The 27,450-nt window shown below is 34.2% G+C and overlaps 1 protein-coding gene across 10 annotated transcripts in view; it reads left to right on the forward strand.

Annotated features, from left to right (window-relative positions):
• The window catches only part of LOC126865897 (peripheral plasma membrane protein CASK), a 262,104-nt gene that overhangs the window by 46,788 nt on the left and 187,866 nt on the right, over positions 1-27,450 (forward strand). For all 10 annotated transcript variants that reach the window (XM_050618839.1, XM_050618842.1, XM_050618840.1 and 7 more), the window contains 5 exons: positions 2,222-2,397; positions 2,548-2,670; positions 4,389-4,578; positions 5,105-5,226; positions 6,607-6,786. In XM_050618839.1, the coding sequence (XP_050474796.1) occupies positions 2,222-2,397; positions 2,548-2,670; positions 4,389-4,578; positions 5,105-5,226; positions 6,607-6,786 (791 nt within the window). The remainder of the gene's footprint in view (positions 1-2,221; positions 2,398-2,547; positions 2,671-4,388; positions 4,579-5,104; positions 5,227-6,606; positions 6,787-27,450) is intronic.

A 27,450-nucleotide genomic window follows, 5' to 3' on the forward strand; every position in this document is an offset into this window, starting at 1 on the left:
CCCTTCATACATTTTTTCATGTTTTCGTATTTCGCGCTATATATATATATGTATATATATATTGTATATTTCACACTTTCTGTGTATTCTAATTTTGACCTACTTTGAGGCATTTTCGCATAATTCCGGTAGATGTAATTCGAAGAGATGGACGAAATCTCCTTTAGCTAATATATATGCTAATTAGCTTTTTCTCTTGCCTTTCTTTTACGTAAACAACATTTACCTTTTACAAAAAGATTTTCGCAAATAGCATATGCTGATTTGCAAATTTGCTTCTAAAACTTTCGTCATATCAAAAGCATTGTGCATATTACTCTTTATGTCATTTGCAAAGAAAGTAAATATCTCACTACACGTACACTGAATTGTCAATGTGAATGACCTTCGAATTAAACATTCTGCTTATATGAATGTATGTTTTTCTATATATGTATGCCATTTATATCACATGTAGGTATATCATATTTTTTAAGAGGTGATTTGTTAGAAACAGAAACCTAATTACCTGTTTTTGTCTCGGCAGATACTGAAATTGACAAAATTGTTATATCACTACCGTGATTAAGAGCACATTAAATAATTCTAAATGGAGCACAAGCATTTATTTAGTTGTTTCAATTAAATGAAACGTTCATTAATTTTAATACTATAAAACCTATAATAATCTTCTAACTTAAATTCTTCATTACCTTATCTTATAATATCAAGTATCACGTAAATTAATACAAAGATATTTAAAGTATGGTATAATCAAACAGTTAATTAGTAAATTACAGCGTAGCTTCATAAACCTATTTAACGTCTTAAAAAAAAATAAGAAACCCGAATTTTATTCTTTTGAAATCCCCGAAATACAGATTTGAATTTCTAATAAGAAATAGGATAGTTAGGTATTCTGTTTCAAACTGAACGTATTTAAAATGTTATGATAATGATACAAACAGTTGTAATAAACATGTTTCCCGCGTTTGTCTTGATGTTTGCTTTGTCTTAACAAGTGTATTGTCTGTCGTTCTTGTAAACATGAATGTTGACTTCTTAATGGTCTACATATTTGCAGCACGATATCTCGTTTCTGCAACTTCCATCAATCCTAGATGTTATTGATGTTTATACGTCTATACGTTTGACTAGCACGATGCCATTTGCAAAATATGCATACCGTGCTTGTAAGTACTGTGTGTTAAACGCGGTAATGCGTTTCTCTCGTCTCACCGAATGTTTCATTTATTTCGCATTTAATATACTACACATTCGTTTGTCGGCATTATCTACACATACTCAGCTCCGGTCCAGTCGATCTAACATTCACGGGATAACGAGCGGTTCTTTTTTCTTTCTTTTTGTTCATCGAGCCTCGATCGTTAACGCTTTCTTAGCGTCGCGATAAAATTCCCGGAAGCTCTTAACCCTCAAATGCCGAACCGCAAACGGCAATGACTCGGTCATTTCCAAACCATATAATATGTATAGAATTTTAATTTTGCACGAAATTTCACTGCCGCATACGGAGGGAAATTATACATCATAAAATTTCGGCAATTTTAAAATTATAGAGATTACATATTGTACTGAAATTATATATGGAACCGTAAAATTATGCTGATTATATCATATAACAAAAATTATGTACTCTCTTCTTTGAGAAATATTATAATCTATTATACTAGAAATGTATCCCTTTGTTTCATTCAGTGCTTGAATTCCAAAAGGCCGAATCATAGCCCAAAGAGGGTTAAATTAATTATTCAGAATACAGATTACCCGCTTTTTATTCGTCATCGCAGCTTCCCTTTTTCTCCGTTTCTTTTCTTTTTTTTCTTTTTCAATATCAAACGACTGGGCGCGTACCTCTTTTCTCAAGATGTTATTAGTTTCCGATAAAAATCGTCGACCGACGTTGATCATATACGCGGCATTGAACGTGTTCTTAACAGAAGCTGCAGTTAATCGACGTGAGAAAAGTATTCGTGGAACGCGATACGAGAAGCGGGTCGTTGTTTACGAATCATTGATGACCGAGAGGTGAGAAGTTTGCGGGAAATGTTGAAACTTCTCATTTGGAACTTACCGATGAAGTTTCGGTCGGTTCTAAAAGTTTCTTCGAACGTGTAACGATCGACTGTGGACTCTCGAAGCAATCACTGCCGGCTCGCTTCCACCATGCCGAATATGTCGGTTATTTTACATGTTTCTGATGGTGTTCTTGGTCGTGCAGGTCGTGTTGGATGCCCACACTTCATGGCACCGGAAGTGGTCCAGCGCAGACAGTACGGAAAGCCTGGTGACGTCTGGTCAGCCGGAGTACTACTTCATGTCCTATTAACTGGTACACTTCCATTCGTCGGCTCTCGAGATAGACTGCGAGAAGCAATTTGCAGAGGACGAGTACAGGTAGAAATTGACCAGACATTACATTTTCTCTGTTTTTACAAAGCGCGCAAGAAAGATAATCATGTTTTGATGTGCATTTAGCTCTGACGAGCACGCTTCCATGTCTGTCATAAGTATAATAAATGCGTAAGGTATTCGTAAAACTTGCAGATGGGATCGCCATTATGGGACAATATCAGCGAGTCAGCCAAGGATCTCATACAAAGAATGCTCACAACGGATGTAAATCACAGGATTACCATACAGGAAGTGCTGAACCACAAATGGCTCAGAGTAAGTCGTCTTTCATTCAATCTGTTTTAACGTCATTTCCATATTTAACGTCATGTTCAAAATGTTTCTTTTTTTCATGTTTTAAAGGAAATCAGAGTTTTCGAGCGTTTAGAAGTCTAATCGATACATATGGAGTAAACTCTAGGGAGCTTAAAGCTTCCATCGCGAAAATCTGAAAGAACTTTCGAAAGATAATCGTGTCATCTTTGCGAGATAGATATTTAGAATTCAGGTATTAAAGTACTTAGATATAGTTAGTACTAAATTAATGAAGTTCGAAGTGGTGAAATCGTGAAATTTTTAAGAGGAGAGGCATCTTGGAATTTTGAAGCAGTACATACGTTTAGTAGAGATGGGTTCGAATACTTGTATAGTGTAATTTTACACTAGTTCAAATTTGATTGAGAAAACTTACGTGTACTACTAAAAATGGTAGAAAACGATATTTTTAGATCATATAGCTTTGGGATTCTTTATCTGCACTTTGGGAAATGTAAGTGGAACTTTAATATAATCGAACCTAGGCCAAGTGGTTTGGAATCGAGAACCTTCTATTCTCTGTGTAAATCTTTCAAACGATAGCTTTTTGTTTGCAATACGAAATTCGATTGAAGTCGGAGTATACGCTGTGTAATATTTATACCTAGTAACGTAGTTTCTTGCCTTGTAAAGTTTGATTATAATTTTCGCGACTCTATATTTCATGCAAATATCAAAATAAAATCTACAAGGGTCCATTCTGAAGTTCGATACTAACTTAGTCAATATAGAAAATGAAAAATTCTCTTTTAAAGTAAATTTAATAAAAATCGACTCTTACGAAGTGAGATTTTTGCATCAAAATCGATTTGAATTCGTGAGTGCGTATTGAAGCTGAGTCTATCCTTAGTGTTGAGCCATTTGTGTTAACAACTTCTATTTAATAGATGCTGCGAGCGCATCTGGTTCTTTTTATATCGTATCAGGTTTTCGATAAACGGCCTCATTTTCTGTTATTATATCCGGTGAATGTACGTGCGCATGTCCATGGCATATGGTGTAATAAAGTAAGAATATACTTATATGATACGACAGTTAGCCAGTGACCTAAGGTAGCGAAGCTTGGAGTCACCCCATATATCGATGCAATACACGTGCAACTGGGCTATCGATCGCTATAGCAGGGGCAAAGTTCCACCGGTTAATGAAAATAACTGTAGCGGTGTATATTTTTCCCTGTACTAGTTACAGTTTTTTGAACGTGACTGCACATTCGCTGAAGTCCTAAGAACTTCATAGAAACGCGCGTTAATGATCGTCCTTTTTTCGTTAAGAAGAAATTGCCCGACACAGGAGTTTTTTCAAAGCGAACATTTTTCTATTCGAACGTGTAGATTGTTTCCTACAGTATATAAAAATACATGTACATATATTTGTTTACTTTTACTGATTTATTTTATTTTAAATAATGAATATTTATTTTTGTTAAATATATACTCGCTAAATAAAAAGGATATTGATATTTCTGTGATTGATAAATATGGGAAATTTGATTCGTTCTTGGCCGATGAAATTAATGAGAAGTAATTAATACGAGGCGTTCGTTCGATGCTCTAATTTCACTAAGAACTTTCTCAAGTGATTTATCATACATATCATGGCGTAGCATTAATATTAAGTTCATTATTCATTATGACAATATTGAAGTTGCATAATCTCTAAACAAACTATATTTGTAGGATCGTGATAAGGGCGTGGCTCGAATACATTTAGGCGAAACTATAGAAGAGCTTAAGAAATTCAATGCTAGACGAAAATTGAAGGAATCTGTAAAAGTGGCGATCTCGTCATCGAAATGGCACATCCCGTATTCGGAAATTAACGGCGACAGTTTTTTCGACATAGGCGATGATGAAGTTATAACCACAGGTATAAATATTTTTAATATCTATTTGTAATGTATATATTGGTTAGTTAATTATGAATAAGTAGGAAGGAAACAAATAATTTAACCATTAATCTTTATATAAAACTGAACGAATTAAGGAAGTAAGTGTCATTAAACAAATTCTTTAAAAGTTTTCAATTTTAATTACCATTAAAACATCATAATTTGTTGATGTTTTTACTTGGTTATTGTTATTATCTTTTGCTTGTTTCAACGTTGCTTAGAGTTGCAAATAATACGTGATATGATCTAATATTAAATCAGTTGTTTAAGTTAGTTCTAATTCTAATTAAGTGAGTGGTCATTTTCTACTTTAATATCGTTTAAATTGTTGAGATTTATAAATTCGTTTCATCAGTATATTCTTTTTATTACACTTCTGAAATTTTGCGTTAATTAGAATTATAGGAACTAGTACGTATTATCGAGAATGATTCAATGTATCAATTGTGTATTACTTATTACGTACTATCATGTGTATCTTCTAAAGACAAAATTAATTTCTAGGTGCTGTAGCTGAAATTTTAGACTCTCTGGATGATATTGAAGTACTTCAAGAGAGTGGAAGACTGACACGTGCTGAGATACTTAATGCAGTTGACGATTATCGTCTTCGTGCCATTTTAGAGGTAAGAATATGTATATTAAAGATACCGTAAAAATGATTTATATATCAACTTTTCTGATTATATGCATACATATATTTCATATTTCGTAAGATAGTATATGAAATGCAGTTCCCACATTATCTTAAAATGTTCCATATACGTAATTCGTTTCCTCTGTTAAAAAGTATGTTGTACATCAGAAAAGAAATTTAATGAAAATTTTTATTTCTTACTCATAAATAACTCTAATTTATTCACTTATTGAGTGTCGATAATATAACGACTAGAATGATAAAGAATATCATTTGAAGTCAATTATTACGAATTTATACGACTATATACTTATATGTTCTTTTCCAACGTAATTTTTATTGATATAAATTTTCATTACTGGGTATATCTGAAAATATAAACACACACACACACACATACTCATATGCACTTCTAGAGTTCCTACTTTACCAATACGCAGAACGGCAGTTTCCGTCATTCGTGGCGCCACCGTTAGTTTCTGTCGGTTTATATTTACGCCAGTTACGCGTCCTCATTTGACGTGGGAAAGAGCGCAAGCGCTCGAAGTCCGTTTATTAAGATGGCTGACGTGCTGGTCTGATAAACAAAATGCTATACAGGATTGAAATGGCGCCGTATTTCGTCTTCCATCGCATAGATGTTTACGTGCATCTCTTTTGTGTTATATAAACGATCGCGTGGGATCGAATAGCCCACGTGTTAAAACTGGAAACGAAAGTAAACAAGAATGCGGCTTTGTCAATTAATATACGTCGGCGAGGTCGAATTGGTCGGTGACCTGCTCGAATTTGCCTACCTCTTGGTGAGTAAATCGATTTTGAACAAAAACGCGGGTAATCGTCCCTCCGTTGGTTTTCTCTTTTTCTTTCGTCGGTAATGTAAACAATATTGTCGCTCCAACCACACACGAACCAATCGCTGTAACGTGATGAGACATCTAAAGGTTTCGTGATGAACTAGAGTATTTTGCCGCGAATACGATTAGTACATGGCTGACAGACGTGATAAGTGGATGTGTAGGAAATAAGCACGTTTTATTGTAAGTTTATTTAAACGTTTGGACGAAATTGATCTTATATTTGTTCAAGTATTATTGTTTCTATTTCCTCTATGTCTATGTTCTCGATTTGTTAATGATTATTAACGATTTCAAGTCATATTTATGGGAATTGTATTTCACGATATACAAGACGAAATAACTTGAAACGTATTTATGAGATATGTAACATTCTGTAATATTATACATATATAAGCGGTACTATTGATAATTAGATCATAAGCGTGTAATTGTTATTTGTAGTTGAAGTATTGTTATATCTTTAGTTTGGAAAGTTAAATAGAATGACTAATATGGTTATTGTTTTTTAGCTTTACGATAGAATCTCGACCCGAGTTCCAACGCCATGTCGAGCGCCGCAGACAGATGCAGTTCAGCGTGCGCGAGAAGTCGAGGAACTACTTCGAGAAATAGAGCATTCAGCGATACGAAATATCGATAGGGCGGATCTTCGGGAGCTCCATGAACTTCTCGTCCAGCCGCACATGAGGGTAAGTTTTCGAGAAATTTATTTAAATTTTGATCGATTTGTCGATAATGATTTTGGCGCGAACTGCAATTCAAACAAAGCTTACTGTATGTACGTATAATCTCGTGGCACTATACTAATCAAACAATAAATTGATTCTTGAAATTTTATGTAATTAAATATACATAATAATTTATAAATATATATTATATATATTTTATTATATTTTATATATATTATACATATAATATGGAAAAGTAAAGAATATAGAACGAATATAATTTTTGGAGGAGGTATAAATTGTATTTGAGTATAAAATATATAGGAATATAAATTATATTCGTGTTTATGAGGAGGACAAATTAAGATAAATGATACACCCTCTCCACAAAGAAATATTTCATTTTTAAATAACTTAGATTGTATTAGAAACAAAATGCAGCTAAATCAATTTAAGACTGTAAACGTTATACATTAGAAAAAAGACTAGACTCTTTATAAAATATATTTCTCAATTAATTGTAATGAATATGAGGTTTACGGCGTGTTTATTGGATATAAACTATATATAGTCAATAATATATATAAATTTATTTGTATATCAATCTAAATAACGATGGGAAGAAACTATTAAATTAGATCTTTCTATTGAAATCTAAATAGTTATTGGAAAAGTATTTATTGATAGTTTCTAGAAAGATCTGTTCATATTCTGTTTTTTTTACTTTTTCTGTTAGAATTGCATACAATTATTATGTACTCACTGTTTATCGATACAGAGTTTCAATTCCAATCGCATATCTCACTATTAATTATACGAAATAGGATTTCTGACTAATTCTAGATAAATTTATCTTATTTCAACGCGGACATATGGTTGACACGACTTTGTTCCAGGTGGAAGCATTTTCGAGATTTTAAGGTCCTCTCCGCTTCTTATGCGACGACACGTCCAACGACCTATAATCTATCGTTTACTTAAATTCACTTTGGGTCATTTGCTATCGCTTAATGTTACATTTTATATATACAATTATTAAATGCCTCCATGTGGAACCAATTCGTTCGTACACTATATTCTTCTCTCGAAACTTGTTACATTTCATATAAAATATCTCTTGTATTATTACAATGAATTAGCTATATATATTTAAAAAGTAAAGTATATAAGATATCATAAGACAACATAAAACGCCCTAAAAACTCCTGCGTCTATCTACTCTATTCACTATCACAAAGACTGTGTAATCTCGGAAAAAGCAAAAATGTATTGAAACTGGGTCGACAAATTGCTAATCATTACAATACCGTTTCCTTTCTCTCTTGTTTCCCGTTTTTGGTAGAGGCATCAATGCGAAGGGGTCTTGCGGCGTACTCGCAATTACATCGTTCTTCCTTTCCGCCGTGGCAGTCGTCGCTGGTGGTAGTATATTTATCGCGGTGTTTGACATTGCATGCGATACACCGTAAATAGGGCACAGAAATGTAGGTCGATCGTTAAAATTCTCATTTAAAAATCCCGTAGCTGTAGTGAGAGAAACACGTAAAGAGGGGAAAAAGATAGTACGAAAGAGCAGGACAAATATGGAGGAAGAAGAGAAAAAGACAAATAGAGTTGGACTAAAAGAACGATAGGACTGTTACTGTGAAAAGAACAAGTTCTGATAGTCGGCTGGATCTACGTACCATCGTGAGCGACGACTTATTAATTATTCCTTTCACGCTGAATGTTACACACGTTCGTTATACTCTTACTTTTGTGGAAAATTGGGTTGTCCGATTCTGGTTCGATTAGCGTTATGGAAATTTATTACTAGCCCGAAGCGTTTGGGGGTTCGTCATTTGGAAGGCTCAGGAAAAATTTTGCGTGCCATTTTGAGCCTGAGGAAAATTCATTACCCATTTTTGATGATATCGAATAGTATAATTATGTATTCGTTGGCCAATATTTAGAATATCCGTAGATAATAAAATGCTTTTATTTTGTTCGACTGTCGCTTTTTACTGAAAGTGCATATGCCAGGTTTCATAGAATTTCTACGTTCCTATATTCATATAATAAAGGAAGCTTTTTTTTAAAGAAGTGATTAGTATTTATTATTAAGATAGTTAATTCTGTGATAATAGATGTGTACTTCTGACAATTCATAAAAAGGAAGATTAAATGTTCTCTTATAGGTTCCACCATAAGTTGTATAATAATTACTTAAATTCACTTTGGGTCATTTGCTATCGCTTAATGTTACATTTTATATGTACAATTATTAAATGCCTCCATGTGGAACCAATTCGTTCGTACACTATATTCTTCTCTCGAAACTTGTTACATTTCATATAAAATATCTCTTGTATTATTACAATGAATTAGCTATATATATTTAAAAAGTAAAGTATATAAGATAATTTATATGCAAGTTAATTTGTAAAATGATCCACAAACTTGTTATATTTTATATTAAATATTGTGCAGACTAACACACCCTGCAAGGATCAAATATTTTTCTAACGAGGAGGTCTTGTTATTCTATTTATATTTAACGAAATTTAAATTACTATAAGTTGAAAATTAAGTACAATTAGGTTAATTTTGATAATTTTACATTTCGTTTTGATAATATATAGAAGTCATATTGGACACAAAATTCCACGTATTATGCTGTAAAATAATGAGGGGAGGTCGATTATTTCAGTATATGAAAATGGCATTGTTTGTACAAATATAGCGTTCTTTTCTGAAAGATATATATCTAGTTTAAATATATACATTGTCTTAGCTATCATACATCATCTTAGCTATCATTATTGCTAATGCTACTAGTCTTATAATTAACACATTAAATGCACTTATTTATATTATAAATAATCCATATTTGTAAATACAGAGTATTTTTGTATATCCATTTGAAACAAATATTAATTATAAATGAATGTAAAATGTCAGACTTTTGTTGGTACCTTCAGTTATAGAATTTATACATATATATTTCGTTTTCAAGAGACCATGTTATTTTAAATGAAATTGATAGTTCAGAAAAGGTTTAGTATGTTCCGAATAATTTTAAGAAGTTGTCGTTTGTAAAAAGTGCATGTCAGAAGATGCGAATAATGGATCCTTTCCAGGACTGTATTAACGCTTCCTGGTAGAGTTTGAAAATATCCAGAGTGAAGTTGCAGTTGCAGAAATGATAAAATATAACTACTGTTCGAGCGTTCGAGAGTTACGATACGAGTTTCAATACGATTTCGTCCGTACGAGTCAGTTAGAGAAGCGAAGCCGGCTTGATATACCTGTCGCAGTAAAAAAAAAAAAGAAAAACAAATCAGCCTCGACTAAAGTTCGCCACTTGTTTGCGTATCAACTTTCAATCTATTGTGCTTTACGTACCTATTGTTTCAAATTTGTTTTTTACATGAATCTTTTATTTTCGAATATATTCACTTTCGTGTTATCTCACATTTTACATTTTAATTTTACACTATTTTAAATAATCAAATAATAATTTTGTTCTATGAAATATCAATATCTATAATAAAAATTAATAGAGATACTGGGACAAATTTTTATTGTAGTTTTTTCGGTGTACTAGGAACAAAAATTTTATGCAGTTTTTATATCACATCTTTTGTATTGTGTCATATATGTATTTATACATTTAAGTATTTTATTATCAACAAATATATGGTAAATAATGATCATAATACGAAGTAAAAAATACTATAATTACAAAATAGGAATAGTATATCTTACTGAGGTATAATGATTATTTTATTAATAGGGAAATTAAGCTAATATCAAATGAGTCATGCAAAGGTATTCTATGTTATGCTTTTATAGTCAATAGTTCTTTTATTCTCTTTTCATATGAAAAATATCCAGTTTCAAATATTGAAAAACACAGAAAGAGGAAAGTATCATGTTTAAAGCTTCATGAATAATATCGAATTTCAAGATATTTCATTCAAGAAATCGAATAGGTAAATATTTGCGCGTGAAATATCTCGTCCATGGATGTCAAAGGTATAACAATGCCAAACATAGGATACGTTATTTTTTTCACATTAATGTTTTTTCTAGTTTTCCTTTACATGTAAATACCAAACGATAAGGAAAATTGTGAAATATCTTGTTCAAAATATACGAACGACATCGAATGTCGAGAAATCTTGTTGGAATAGGTATTTGTACCTTGGATATCTCCTTTGCGAATACCAAGTCTAATGTTGCATCATCGAGTAGGTTCGTCGAAACGACTTGCCTACAGCTCGTTCTGGAAGCAATACTTCAAAGAAAATGTTTGTCAACAGCCTTCTAACTGTTGCATCAGACGTGTTCTGAATGTCTCATAGTGTTTACAATCGATCAATCGCACTCAAGACTATTCAGAGGAAGAGAGAGAATGGTGGAAAGGAAGGAATTTGGTAAAAAGCTGACTTCTCTTTTGATATTCGTTCGATAGAGAACGAAGTGGTTGACGAATTTAAAGCGAACATTTTGACAAATATATGCGCATGAATATTCGATCGACTTCGAGATCGTGCAGGTCGACAGGTCGACAGAACAGTACTTGCAAATAGAACAGGCAGTTAGTTATTCAGATCTTTTTACTCGAATATTGTCCTGTCGAGCCATCGAAGTGACCACGATCAAAGTTGAATAACGTGCAGTTTATTATCGTAACGAATGTATGTATAATTTATTGACTAGTTAAACATTGATAGACGTGCAGATTAAATAATTGAAATGTTAGAAATGGCTTTTATCTTCTATAAAAGAATTTAATTCTCTTCTTGAAAAAAGCTTTCTCTAAAGAAACTGTTCGTAAGTTGAATGTAATGTTGTAATTGATACGCATAAAATTTGTTTGAAATATATTTTTATTAGTAAGCTAGGAAAATTGTCTACAAATAATTGCGATATTATTTTTGAGGAAAATTTTTTCCCTTTCCACTATTAGAATATTTTGAAATGTAATTCTGTTTTATAATATTTTCGTTCATCTTTTTTATTTTACCATCTTGGTATCTATTTTATGTCCTTATACATATATCGCGATATTCGCTGTTTGACGCGAATGTCGTGTTATTTCAAAGCAATTTGTTGCTTGTGTATTTAGTAGGACAACTGCAACTGGCTATTTCGGGCTTGTGTATACGTACTGCCTATTCAGCTGGTTTATATATAGGTAGAAACTATTCAAGAGGGTTGAGGATTGATCAATTAGCTCGTGTTATACTTTCTCTGGTACATTTTGATCCCTACTATTTTTTAGCATTCAATGGATTAGTTGGCTAACACGCATCGGGATCAACTAGAAACTTCGGGCAAGGTAGAAAAGATCAACCATGTCCAATTTCATACTATGAAACAAATTCACTCTACTACACATAATCAAATGTTTTTTAAGGGACAGAACGAATTTTTTAATTCAATTTCCGTGACACTTCTCACGCCATTTATATACAACGATGAATTGAATTAGTATCAGTTAGAAAGTTATATATTATTTTCGAAATTGTATATATAGAGATATTAATAAAAAAAGCTAATAAAAGTAGCAAAAGGAATCAAGATTAAAAATGCGCCATAAAAAATATCTATACTTCATAAAATATAAAGTTTACAATAAATGAAAGACAAAGTTGTTCATTCTTTGTTTCACATATTACATTACTATCCAGATCTTTTTATTCCACTTTTACCAAATCTTTGGGTACAAGATGTCTTTTTTGAAACGATGTTTTTTATATTTTGCTAACAGTAATATTTGATCTTATCCATCGTAATGAATTTGATAAGCTCTGGATTATAAAAAAGCTAGTAACAAAACGATATGCTATTCTGGTTTCAACCACTGAATATTCTATATTATATTATACAAAACATAATATATTTTAGATTATAAGAAAAATCTGATTAATTACAAATAACAAATTAAATTTCTTCCATTCTAACATTCATATTATTATACTGTATTTTGCATTTCTCACTCATTGGTTCCGTGCATCTTATGACATAAATGAGACGCGATTCTTGTAGTAAACTCTCTACACTATTTTATCTTTTCTTTTAATGCGACAAACCTATTACATTCCTAATACGCCCCTAATACCTTCTAAGAGCATTAGAACAATTTCAGTCAGCTCATCTCGTATAGCACGTTTCGCATTTCAGTACTCAAACAACAGTCGCCGTAGCTAAAATTTTTCCAACAATCACTTGAAATATATTATTTTTCTAGCAAACCAATAATATTATCTTCCATTAATTACACAGTCTCGTTACAGCTAAAATCAAGAAGCTTGTTACATTCCTAATACATTCTTAGCAGCACTAGAACAATGTTAGTTAGCTTATCCTCTTATTACATTCCTAATACAATCCTAGCAACATTGGAATAATGCCGGTCAGCTTATTCTCTTTCTCACACGCCTATCAATGGCCTCTATTATTTCCAAAAAGAGCAAATACCTCGACTCGAACGTGCCAACATAGCCAGCCTCGTCAAGCATCGATACGCGCGCGAAACAGAAGAAACGATTCTTAAAGTTGGGTCACGATTGATTCACGTTCTATCTTTCAGTAGCACCGGGACGATGGTCGAGACTGCTCTAGACCAATCGGCAGTTGCTGGCGTTGGCGGTACTGCGAAAACGTCGGTTCTTCGACGCGGGGGTTGCTGGTCGCGTCGCGCGTTAGACCAGGGAAGCCGAGGGTGAGACGGCTGGCAAGAGCTGAAGGGTATGAGGGTGGGGGATGCTCGTTGGAGAAAGGGGAGTTGATGCCGGCCGAGGGTGGTGGGCGTCAGGCTACGAAAGCTAGTATGTCGCAGAACGTAGATCGCGAGCGACGCGTTCCGCTTCCCCTAATTCACGGTTTCGTCGACAACTGTACTTCCCCTGGGGTCGATCGTGTTGCTGGAACACGTGGAGATGATTACCGTTCGGTGACAGTTCGCGTACGATCGGTCCACAATTTCCCTTCTCATTGGTGAGACGTGCTACGAAACCATCCACCGGCGAAGAGCGCTAATTTCTGGCAACATTTTCTCGCGCTGCCTGTAAACACCCGGCAGTCCACACTGTTCGAGACGACCTCTCGCGAGCGTCACGTATTTCTACCTCTTGCGTTCTTCGATATTGTGTTTTATCATTGTGATCAACACGGCGTGCTTCGCTGATGGAAGTGTGTTGTTACACTGGAGTTTCCTGATTCGGTAAATCCACCAGTAGATCATCCAAAACGGCAGATATCCTACTGAGCGCTGACCAAGCGTTTCCTTCTCATCCTCTATTCACGTTTCGCCCGTTCATTCACGAGTAGCCCACTTCGAGCTCGAACGTTTGATTATATGGAGAACGCAATTGGTTCGAGCTCGATAGTAATGGAATTCGCGTTTTGTCGCTCAAATGTTTTTATTTTGATCTAGTTGTTACGAACGTTTTCTTGAACTAAACACTTCGCCAAGAAATAAACATGAACCTCGAGAAAGGAGACAGGGTAAATAAAGCATTTGTTTACGTACTTTCGATCGCGCGACTAAAGTTCGAGACTAGTTCGTTGTTGAACTACTTGGATCGCAGCTGTACGTCTCATGTTTTCTCGTATTTCCCTAGCGATTTGTTACTTTTACGTGGGTGTATCTAATTTCCAGAAGTATCTACAAATACTAACTTCGGTTTTCAAGGGAGGAGCGCTGAGCTCTGGCTCGTTGAATGAAATAGAGCGAAGCTTTCGACGTATCGGTTATTTAGATCGTTCGAATTTACGAAAAAGATGGGTCGCGTTTCCTGCCAGTGTGAAAGAATCTCGTGTAGTGTGTCGCAGGGCGTTGATCTCTCGGGCGGTCACCGCGTGCAAAAAGCCGTCGAATGTCTTTCGTCGTGAATAAGCACACGTTTCTTATGTAAGCTTAACCCGATGGATACAAAGAAGCACGAAAGAGTAATGCGGAGGAGTAATATTCTCGAGTATCGTTTACACAGTACTCTACAGTGACGCAAATATTGGCTGGTCTGGATGAAAACAGAAACGGCTGATTAGGCAGGGGATACATTAATATACGAGCTGATATTTTAGGATCATCGGTAGTTTTCGAAAGACCTTGACTTCCCTAAATTTCTTGGTAATTTTCCTATTAAATGTCACCGGCAACTCCTTCGTTTTTTATTCTTTAACGATGCTTATTTACTATCGCCAAGTTCCTCTCAACTCTTCTTCTTTTTTTTCTAATTCAGGAAATTTCTATCTGTTTAAAATGCGAAATATTTAAATATACGACAAATTGATTTATTTATACGTAAAATGGAATTATGTACAAGGATGTATTTATACATTAGCGAATTTGTATTTCGTATGGTAATTTATTCCTTTAGTTGGCATTAAAATATTTTATTCATCGAGACGGCCGAGTTATCAGCTAATTCGAATAGGATTAATTAATTTTGTTATACGAAATAAACCTATCGATATTTCGTTAAATGCGGTACGCTGTGAGCGATAATGATTTTAATTCTCGATCGATCGAAAGCCAATAATTTTGCGGTTTTCCTTGGATAATTTAGCAACGTTCTCCGATCGGTGCGATAGATTCCGCCGGTTACTACCATATTTCACACTGGATCCTATTCCTGTCATAATCGGTTCATCTTACCACCAAGAAGTGGCTCTTTTCTATCATCTGATCTTTGCTCCTAGGGTATACGGGGTGAACCTCGTATCTCAGACAGGTTGTCTGACTCAGCTGTTAAGAACTTGTGGCATCGATGAAAGCCGGTTTCGGAAGCTGAAAAGCTAGATATATCGGACACTTGCCGCAATCGTCTTGTATTTTAAAATGCCATACCAGTGTCTTATCGGATTTTTATCGGCTTTTCTATCGGTGCAATCGATTATCCTTCAGGGATTTCTTGAAAACTTACAAAGAATATTTCAGGGATTCCTGTGTTTCCCCTTGAATCGTTTCGATGTAAACGCTTACGCTTTACTCTTACCAATACTAAGATGTTTCATCGAACGTATCTCGATGAAATTTATTGAAATTATTGAAGAGCCTCGAAGCAATTTGTTACATTGTCTACTGTGTATGTGCGCGCGCGCGCGTGTGGGTCCTTATATTGGATTAAAAAAATATATTTCGAGCTTTAGTATGGTACTTCATTTCGCTGTAGGCGTCATTTTATTTCACTTTGCGGTTCTTTACATCCTGTGCAGCCCTATTTTTTTCTCAGGGAAACATGAAATTGTTCTTTAAATATAGCGTTTTCTATTGGTCATAATCTAATTAGAAAGTTGCTGCCGAAAGAGTTGTTCTCATTTCCATGCTCGTTAAAACTTTTCCGTGGTACAGCTACGAATACCACCTAACAGTATCTACTACTATGTATTCGTGATCCATATTGAATTATATTGAATGATAAAATTGATGCCAGATCAGAAGATAAACAAATGAATAGTTCGTATTAAGCATTGTTCCAATATGAATTGTGTACGTTTGATATATTTAAAATAGATATTTGAAATAGAAGTGGTTCGTCACATGGCAATCAAATTCGCTGAATGAACTAATCGTAATAGCAGAATTATCGTTTAATAGCGTCCACAAATTTAACGTGTATGTTTCGTTCAATTTTTAACTGTGTATGCGTTTGATAAGATTTTGAGATTGATATTTATTAAAGTTTCACTTATCTTTTCCGATTATAAGCTACTTTGCTTAAGTTGTCTGATTGATTTTATGGAGGTTAAGAAAAATCTATGTACAATGTGTATGTATATTCGAATTTAAATTTGAAGTTAATTAAGTAGCCATGTGGCCGGTAGAAACGAAAGTACATTTTGTTTAAAAATTAATCAGAATTATGGTGAATTTCATTACAGGCAGAGTTACTTATTTGATGAAGTTTGTAATTCGAAAGTTCATCATTCTCTATGCTTTTTTCATTGAATACGCCTATCCCGCGAAAATTTGTCTCGCCCGAGATTACACTTGATTCCGTCTTGAAAATTCCGTGAATACTTTGGTAATAAGGTTTTACATAGTTCCGTCCTAGAAATTCCGTACATAGTCTAGGTAGTTTTAAAAGCGCAAGTGTAGTTTATACATACCTGTTTCGATACACATATTCCATTGTGTAGTACTACCACAGCGGTGCTGTAAAACAAAGTGGCTGTGTAAAGAGAGATATTCGAGAAGCAGTAAAATTGATGTAGCTGTTGTAGCTTCCGTAAAAAAATAGGCGTTTTAAAATCTCAAACAAGGAGTTTATAACGTCATCATTTTTTTCGTGTTTCATGTAATTTCATAATTTTCTTTAGTCTACTTTGTCTTTTTAATAAATGTTTCGATAATGTGAAAAGTTGTTCTTATTTTCAAGTATCAGTACTTTAAGTATCAGTACAGTTTCAAGTATCAAGTAATTGAAACGAAAATTCTCTTTCAACAAGAATGTGTTCAAATCAGGGAAATAAAAGTACAATTTCCCGTGTAAAATAATTAATAGAATTATTTTTAATAATTGCTTGAAGTTCTAATGCTTCTATATCGTATTTGAAATTAACTGTTATTATAAATTCTCATTAAAATTATGAATATTTTGTGTATTCTTTTTTGTGTATTATAAATATTTTGTGTATTATAAATATTTTGTGTATTATACATATAATAAAAGTTGTCGTACATTTATTGAGGATCTATATATTTATACATTCAGGAATGAGAGAAAAATATCTTTTCAGGGAATTTTGTATTTACGCTAGATTGAACAAAAATTTGAACTCTATTGTAAAAGTCGACAGCAAGTTAATTACACATTAATATTATTGTTCTTTATGTATTATCAATATTTTGCAAACGTATCGACGCATCATTCAATAGAATATACATGGCTATCGAATATGCAAATAACGATAAACACATTTAATAACGATACATACCATTGTAAAAGGAAATTAACATGTCCTCACATAGCAGTATGTTAAATTTCGCGCTGATTTTCGACCGTTCCAAGATATTTTCGTGCGAGTTATCGCGTCATAAATCGATTCTTTTATTTATTTGGCACAGCGTCCCCGTAAGTTCGATGTTCAATAAAGTCTAAATTATTGGAGCATCCTCAATTACAATTTTGGTAAAACGCATGTATGTAAAACCTTGGGTCAGTTCCACGTGTGCGTGGTTGAGCTTCCGCGGTTAGCTCAATAAGTTCCACAATAGTGCAACGTATATCTGGCAAGCCTCTGATTTTTTACTTGTTGCGAAATTAATGAGTGGTCGACAGCGATTTGGCACTGTACAGTATAGCTTTCTCGTGGATCTCTCGGCTCGTAATTCAATGGAAACGAATTTTTCGTAATTCGTTAGCGGTAGGATTTTCGAGGATGGTCGTTTCTACAAAATTCCTTCAACCGAATAATTATCCGAACAAAAGATCGCGTATCTTTAAAATTCACTACGTGTATCCCGTTTTCTCCTTTTAAAACTGATTTTGATTCCTTCATTACCTTCCTTTTAATGAAGCTAGAATTATGCGAATACGAAATCATTTTTATTATACATTTCTCTGTTCAAACTTAATTTTCTATAACATTAGACAATTTAAAAATTACATATTCCTTAGCTATTTCTGTATTATGTTAAAGATATGTCAATAACAAATTTTTATTAAATTAATTTTTATTAAAATGTTTATTTATCAAATTAAAATGATAAAATATAATCAATTGCAATCTATCTTCGATTAGATAAATAAAATCCTGGTTATAAAATATCATAAAAGAAAAGAAGCTACAAACGTATAAACGTATTTGAACTAAAGGCGTAATATCATCGTCGTGGACGAGACATATCATGTCACAGTATCACGTGTCTTTTAACAGTAAAAGACATTTTGCTAACAATCGTAAATGAACTTACGTTTTTTTTTCATAAAATATATATAAATTTTACACGAGAAACATTAATCGTTGTACAATACGTAGTGCATACCGAAAGATAAACGCGTTCATTCATAGGGTCACGTGAACGCGCATAAATACGAGAAAGTTAAAAAGAACCTCAACAAAAAGTGTCTGATGGTACCTACCCTTCTATGACGATAACAACACATATTACTGTAACACAATGAAACAAAATTACTATCCCATACCACTACATCCAGTCTCCAACTTCTTGTGTCAAAGAGGAGCAATGAACGCCATCGATGAACAAGCATAACCAACCACCTCGTTGCTTCGAAAAAAGCCCACGGCAGTTTACACAACCCCATAGCGTACGTTTACAATCTCTTTCTTCGAATGTTCGCGCGATAAGCACACGTTGATTTCCTTCAGATGAAACGGAGCAAAAAGCAGAGAAAAAAAAGAAAAGGAAAAAGAAAGAAGAAAGAAAGAAAGAAAAGGGATGCAAAGCAGCGAAGTCTGCACAGTCGTAGGAGACCTGCGCGTTAGCGCATTGATTGAATTTTGTACGGGCAGGCTGACGGGGGAGAGGGAAACCATGGAACGACAGAGGGATGGGCTGGCGGAGGGTTGCTAGATTTTTGAGGGTGGGGAAGGATCGAGCGGGGATTCGAAGCGACGGGTCGTCGGGTCGGCGGGTCGACGAAATTGTCGAGGGTGGGAGGACGCGGCGAAGCTAACGGCGCGACCCGTCTTACCGAATCTCTTCACTACCTCTTCGCTTTAAATCTCGTCGTCGCGTCGCCAAAGTTGCGGTGAAACCTTCTTCCCGTCTCCCTTCTACACGGTGTCCAAGTAATAACACGATAATCTTACAAGGGGTAATTGTATGTGAAGGAATAAGCCGATAATATAAAATAAGATTTTTTTTATATAACGCTCCGTTTTCGAGAAAATAGAGTTCGAATATGTTGAGATAAGAACTGGTCTGTTACACGCGCACTTGATAAATTTTTCAATTCAATTTTCTCGAAAACGATGCGTTCTACGAACAAATTTTATTGTCGATTTATTTTCACATGTGGGATAACCTCCTGCCGATTATTCGCTTCTATTCTGTCATCAACTTCAATTCGGAATCAAGTAAAGTTTAAGCATTAGGTTCAGTATTTGTCAAATATATTTGACAAGTGTTCGAACTCGATTTTCTCGAAAACAAAGCGTTTTGTATGAAAACATCTTGTTCTTTATTTCCGACCTATCTTTTCACGTAGAATCATCAGCTAACCGATTATTGCACTATGATCGCCGTGACACCCTGTATATCCTTCCCTATTCCTCTCGTGTTTTCTTTTCCTCCCGTCTGATTCGGCCCCACTTGTCATTTCGTTCTACCTCTGTGTCTCTGGTCCACGCGCTCGCCTATCTTGACATTGTCAACAGTTAAAACTCGAATGTTCGTCGAGATTGCCGAGATCGGCTGAAACTTTCAGATACGATCCATGAACTTTAACATTACGGACGATTTGTGGCGCGTTCGACGGAAACAATTCGAAGAAATGGATCGGTGCGCGAGAGAGTGAAAGATTATTACCCTGGTCTTATCGATGATGAACGTTATTTGGACGACTCTTTTTCCGAGAATGTCGTATATCGTTACGTTTTATGTTGCAATCGTTGGAACGCGAAAGAGAAATATAGGTTATGCAGGGTTAAATGTGGTACTTGGAGAGGGAAATATTTTTGCTGCAAATACGGAAAAACGATTATAAAGATAACTGTAATCTTTATATTTCAATTCATGTAATCGTTTTATATCTGCGTTAAATTTTATCTTTTTTTAATTTAAATGTACAATTCTTTTAGATTTATAATTCTAAATATTTAATAAAAAATGGTTATTTTTTTGCAGAAGATTATCGTAAAGTACATAGACAGCATTTTACAGATGTTTAAAACCCTCGATTAAATGTACGTTTGTATCCTTCTCTAAAATTGACGAATGGACAGATCGATACCAGTAATCAGACATATTCATTCTTATTATCACGTTTAAATCTCTCTTTCATACACATGTCCAATTATTTTCTACGAATGAGAGAGATGCACAGGTTTATGTATATTATATTTTCAGTTCATTTTGAATTCACAAGTATGGAATTTAATACGATTCTTAATCGTACGACCAAATAATATTTAAATAATTGATATTCTTGAGTGGAATTTGATGTTTGATTACCTTTTCCCCGTAATAATTATGATTAATTACGAGGATTTGGTGAATCCATGGAAATGACTTACTTTTGTTCTCTTTTTCTGATGGAAGTTTACGATAATAGCCGTGGAAAGGAATTCTTATTTCGGCCAAAATAACAGAAAGAGCAACGAAAAAATCTTAACCGCTAGAGAGTATGACAGACTTAAAGAAAAGTGATGGTCCCCAGGTATTCACCATCTGCCTTGAAATTAGTATCAACATAATAAAAAAAGAGTAGAACAACTTCACCATCAGATAGGGATTTATCATCGTGAAAAACAGTAGACGGCACATGAGAATGTTATGTAAGAATGTATTTTTCGTGGTGACTAAGTCCTCCTCGTTGAAGCTTGGGAATTGTCTTGGCAGAACGAAAGGCCATTTTTTCAAGTTAAATGATCTCGTAGGAAAAACAGCTTCAGACATTTTATTACAATTTCATATTATTTGTATATACAGGGTGGTTGGTAACTGGTGGTACAAGCGGAAAGGGGGCAATTCTACGCGAAAAAGAAGTCGAAAATATAGAATGAACATTTTTCGTTTGAGGCTTTGTTTTCGAGAAAATCGACTTTGAATTTGAACCCTGTATAAGCAAATTTATGATACGATTAAAAAATCAGACAATAGATTCTTTAAAGTAAAATAAATAAAAATGGCGAAGTTTCTTCAGTCTTGTCCTCAATTGTAGGAGTAATATTTTTCTCCGAATGCTTTTTATATGACGCTCTTGATTTTTTCTATATTTCCATTTTTATGTTATTTCGTGTTTGAAATAGCCGATAAAAAGAAGATATATTAGTTTAACCAGCGAAACACTATGGCTTTGGTAGAAACCAGTAAAAAGTATCGGAAGAAAACAAGGTAGCTGATTGTTCGGAGTCAAACGCGCATATGTCAATGGCTTCGCAATTTCTCGGCCACAGTAGCCTGTAAAAATCAATTAGCAGAGTCGGGTCTTGCACTAAACAAGAAGAATGAGACTGGTTAGCCAGAAAATTACAAGCCTGAATACATAATGGGGTCCGTATTTCTTTCCACCTAAACTGCTATTCGACTGAATTTCCAAGGATTCTTGATATATATGTACCAATGTTTTCCTGTTTTCATTATAGAGAAGACACGCGTTCGCAATCTCATCTGTGTGCTGACACTTTGTCAATTGAATCCTCTACAAATCGGGTATTTTTCCGATAAATCGTAGAGCTAGTGGGGAATTTAAGATTCCTTCGTATCACGTGATCAGTCCCCTGAGGGAATTCGGTGATATTACTAGTTCTTGTGTTTCCTACGGACGAGCATTCAGGCTATGCTGGTTTTGTCATCGAGTCTCTTTGTTTGCGTTCGAGCATGAAAACGCGCTCATTCCACGCTCATCTCTCTCTCCTAACTTTCACAGCATGATACTGTTTTTGATTTAGTACTGGTGCAACGTGTGTACGTGCATATTCTTCCTTCATCGTCATTCCTCGCGCCCATTGACAATACCGAATGAGGATTTTTTTCTTTCATGGGTTTCTGTATTGTGTTTGCACAGGGACTTTGTCTTTGGCATTCACACCCCTCGTTACGTCTAATATTCTCCGAATAATATTCGAATTAGAAACAAGATTCTTTACCGGCAATTCTAAGCTATTGATCGATAATTAGATGCGCGATAAGAAAGATCACATTGTGTTAGTTGATTTCAATGAAGTCTATAGAATTGAATTAATAATCGAGACAAATGTGCACGGGTAGATTTTTATCATTATAGTGATTATTCACAGAATTATATTCAAATCCGAAAAGAAGGGTCATTTTTTTGATGATTAGTTAGGTATCTGCAGAGAAAAGTTGCGATACTAAAATTGGTTTAAATCAAATTCGTAGTGTATCATATGTAATTATGTATTATATAATAATATATAATTTTTATTATTAAAAATATTTATTATATGTAATAATGAGGTGATATATACATATCTATATGAGTGAATTTAACTTGCTTAAAACTAAATATTTTTCTACAAATAGAACGTATATTTGATATTACATTTGAGAGGATGTGACTTCGTTTAATTTAAATTTTTTAATGGCGTCATTACTAGTATCGTTTTATAGTTTTTTTCTCTTATTGAATAGAAATGCAAGGATTCGAGTAATTCCGATGGATTCGATGCCAAGCAAATGTAGGACGATTTTCTAGTACACGTAGAAACTTCTTTTTTTTTATAAGAGGGATGTATTTCAACGCTGCAATACGATCCTCAAACATATTTTTCCATCTACCCTTGGATAATACGATCAGTTAGCGACCTCGCTTGGATCGAGCTCGGATTAAAATTATCTTTGAATGAGCGCCAAGATATTCTTCTAGCGTTGAACATTTTATCATGTCAGATATCGAACATCTACCCAATGGATCCGATGGTTCGTACGATTTTACGACTTTATGGTTTCTTTTCATTTATATCAGACGCCTGCAGTAAATCGGTGCTGATACATACTCTACGAAATTAAGATATTTGTTCCAACGTCAAGATATTTAATATCGTACTGTTACGATGAGAATCACTTACATTGATTTTACGAAATTCAGCAGAGGATCGTAGTGTTATAAAATTCATTGGAAAATAATACCTATATTTCGTAACTGTTTAATAATGAAAAATGTTTTTTAAACCTTTCCTCGATTATATAATTGTAGAACTATACAGTTAGATATTCAATTAATAGTGTTTATGTACATTTAAATTCATGTGCCTATACAATTCATATAACTACATCGACGCGACATGTATCGATCATATCGACTAGATAGGCGCATTTGTTTCGCAGATTGCCAGAAATTAATAACTAAATAACAAGCTTACGAATATTTCAGACAGTAGTACCCACATATGTTTGTCGGTTACATCATTTACTACTTCGAAATATTTGTGCAGAATATTACAAATATTTTACAAATATCGATTACTTTCTTCTTTAGTCTTTACGTTAATTAATGTATCTTACGATGGAACAGATGGATTTTATATACACGTGGCAAAGATATTTTACGCGTTATCAGTAATTTCGGTTTCGCATGTTTATTCGCAGTTTATGATCATATGAAGGGAGTCATCAAGTTACTCATTAAAGTGAAAAAACATAGAAATAAGTAGAGTAAAAAATCAATGTAAATTTTAATTCTCATCTTGTTTTATTGAGTCATAAGTAAATTTCAGTTAGATTATATAAGTTTTCTTTTACATGACGAGCGCTATGTATGGTTTTTATCGTTTACAAAACACAATATATGAACGAACACGAAATACCCTAAAATATCCGAATAGAAACTTATCTAACATAGCATATTACTAAAAGGTATCTACAAGTGTTCGAATATTTATGTGAGCTCATATATATCTATATACATTATTCGTGTCTTTCTATAACACGAATGGTAAAGGAGAAAAGTCGTGATGCTGGAAGGAGACGTTATTTCTCAAAGACACAGTCTAAGCGCCGTCTAGACGCAAGTGCATTAGCCGGTACCATTATTTGTGCAATTATTTCGTGTTTCCTTGGTTATCTCGGTGCAGTCAGGCGTTCGCTTGCGTACAAAGACGAAGATGGAAGGGAAAGGATAACGTTTTTGAAATATTGCCAATCCTCTCAGGGGGCTGCAGATCGAAGTTACACACCCCTCCACTGACTCCTTCGGGGCGGAAAGCCTGTCGTAGAAATAAGAGTTTAAGGAAATGGAAATGCAGAGGGACGTACATGCGAGTGCATAGAAAAGGAGGAAGAGAGGACGAGGTTGAGAAAATGTGCGCCGTAGGGAAAGTTTCGACGCCGGTTGAAAGAGGAAAGAAGAACAGGGACAGAAAGACTGCGAAAGTATGACTTTTAGACGAAAGCGCTTCACGCACGTGTTACTCGTTTTATAACGTTCTGCCTCATCTCCTATCTCCTATTTCGGACGGAGAGCTTACGTAAACAGAAAATATTTGGAAAAATCAGAATACGTTTTGGAACATGTATTAGACACATTTATAACCGCGGTGCCAGACCGAGAGGCGCCCTTTGATTTACGCTCACCGCTTTCCGTCTCTTTCCTCTCGGGTTCTCCCTGTAGTTCGATTTAATTGTGTATATAGGTCTTTAGCCAATACATTGATCTTTAGGTTAAAACATATCAATATGATAATCGAAAGCTGTAAGAAACGATTAGTCGATGTAGAACGTAAAATTTATTTGTTGAAGTCTGAATTTCGTATACGTGCGAGGTCACCTGTTTCTAATAAATTTCAAGTCAAAAGAGCTTCATATTTGCATAAACAACACTGATTGCGTTTCTACTAGTTGGATTCCAAGGGAACGATGTAGGTCGTATTTTCAAAGCAGTTGCCCTCTGCACTTGCATTCTTTCATCACAAAGGTAAACTACGTCGAACAAAAGCAACCTTAATACGTTTAATCGGCACGAAGTTTCCTCCGCTTCTTCTTGACGTTCTATTTCTCCAGCAGAAACTCGAAGGAAGCTAGCACAGCTGCTAGAAATCAGATTTCCTCTCTTCTCACGGACGGTTCTGGTTGATCGACACAGATTTAATAGTTTGGCCAAGCTTTGATTGATTTATTTTCCAGAAAATAAGAGAGACCCTTCAAGAATAGCGAATCTTTGAAGTTTTCAAATTTCTGAACGAAAGACGACGCATTTTACGGACTGTGAAAGAATGCATCGTCTGTTGTATCATCCTGTATTATATTCATGACCACGAACCGCTTCGTTTGCCATACTTTACTTACAAAGAACTTCAATCACACGCGATGTCGATAGTCTTGCATGTCGCTATTCGGAAAAAATTGGTGGGCCCTAATAAACCTTTGCTCTGGCAAAATTTACTGCGTGATATGCGTTATAAAGTATATTTTGATGAGGTTTGAATAATCGGGGAGAATTACATTGCATGTATATGTATAGAGCAAATTATATAACCTTATGTATATAAATAAGTAACGCAATAAAATTGAGAAAATTGTGGCTCAGAAATATAAAATTGTATATAGGTTATCGAATTTTATCAAATTTACTTTATATGATAAATTATTCTAAGCTATACGCCTAGATATATTTCTAAGGTATATTTCTAAGTAATATTTCTAAGGTAGAAGGTATAAGGTATATGAGGTAATATATGAATTATAGTATTTGAAAGTAAAGAATAAAAATTTCTTATTGAAGATTTAAAGATAGAAGGGTTATATTATTTTTATAATTCGCGAAGTCTTAAATGATTTTAATTCATTTAATCTTCATAACATTTTGAATATAATTTCAATAAACGTAGGATGAATTATATCGTATTTGTTTTATACATCGTTTCATTATATTAGAAATATATTTTATCATAATTAATGTAAGTTCAAAAACACGATAGGAATTTTTGAAGAAATTTTCGAAGGTAACTGAGAGCTTTGAGCTTGCATTAGGAAGTTAACTTTAGTATTTAAAATCCTTTCGTATGTCTGACCAATACTATATTATTCTACTTCATTTAGACATTTTCGCGTTAAATCGACGCATCGTTTTGCTAATTATGCAATAGCATTATATATGAGAAATTAATTTCAGTAATTATCGATATGACTAGCTTGTCATTTCCATTTTATTAAAATTGTTCGCTTTGAATGCCTCATTTTATGTAATATTCAATTATAATGCATAAGACAAACAACCTTTTCTTTACATGTTTCGTCTTATGTATGCTATGGTATAATATGACAGAAAAAATTAATTACTTCTGAATAGTGTCTTATTCGTATCGATATCGTTGTCCATACTTTCCTTTAATAAAAGGAACTGGTTCTTTACGTAAGCTTCAAATTGCAATGCAAAAGGTTCTCAAACACTTCTCGTTCTTTGTCTCGGCTTCTTCTGTGTATTCTTTGTGTCTTTGATAAGGTGTTGTTTCCTAGATTTTTCTATCTTCTGTATAAGGTACCCTTGGGTATGGGATTATTCCGTTTAATCATTTGATTCAATTTTCTTTGACATCACTGAGATATACGTATTTACGGCAGTGCTACGAAAATTCCGTTTACAGGCACGAATATCCTCGGCGCGTTTCTTTGTCGATGAACAGTTTCACAAGTCACTGATGCCGCCAGAAAAATTAATTTTTCTATGACAACTCCTTTTCGATATTGAGATGTAGCGAAAGTGATAAGTGATTCATTTTAACGATTCTAGAGCGGTACGAATGAATATCATAGTCTTTTTGTAGAATTGAAGTAGAATTTTGCAAGTCGTAAGTTAAGGTAAGTGTAAAAATCTCGAGACTTAATAATCTGTTATAATTTTAACAATTTTACATTGTTACATTAAGTGTGACAAAACATCGCACAAAATTCACGCAGTTTCTTGAAAGCTACACTTAGTTCCGTGTCAAGTATGAATCACGTTTACAACTTTCCACAGAATTATCTTCTTTGTACTGTCCTTATTCATACTCATATGAGCTTCAAATCTTTCTTTTCCTCGAGGTGACACGATCTCCTCCTAC

This window comes from Bombus huntii, chromosome 5 (genome assembly GCF_024542735.1).
Source record: "Bombus huntii isolate Logan2020A chromosome 5, iyBomHunt1.1, whole genome shotgun sequence".
In the NCBI taxonomy this organism is placed as follows: Eukaryota; Metazoa; Arthropoda; class Insecta; order Hymenoptera; family Apidae; genus Bombus; species Bombus huntii.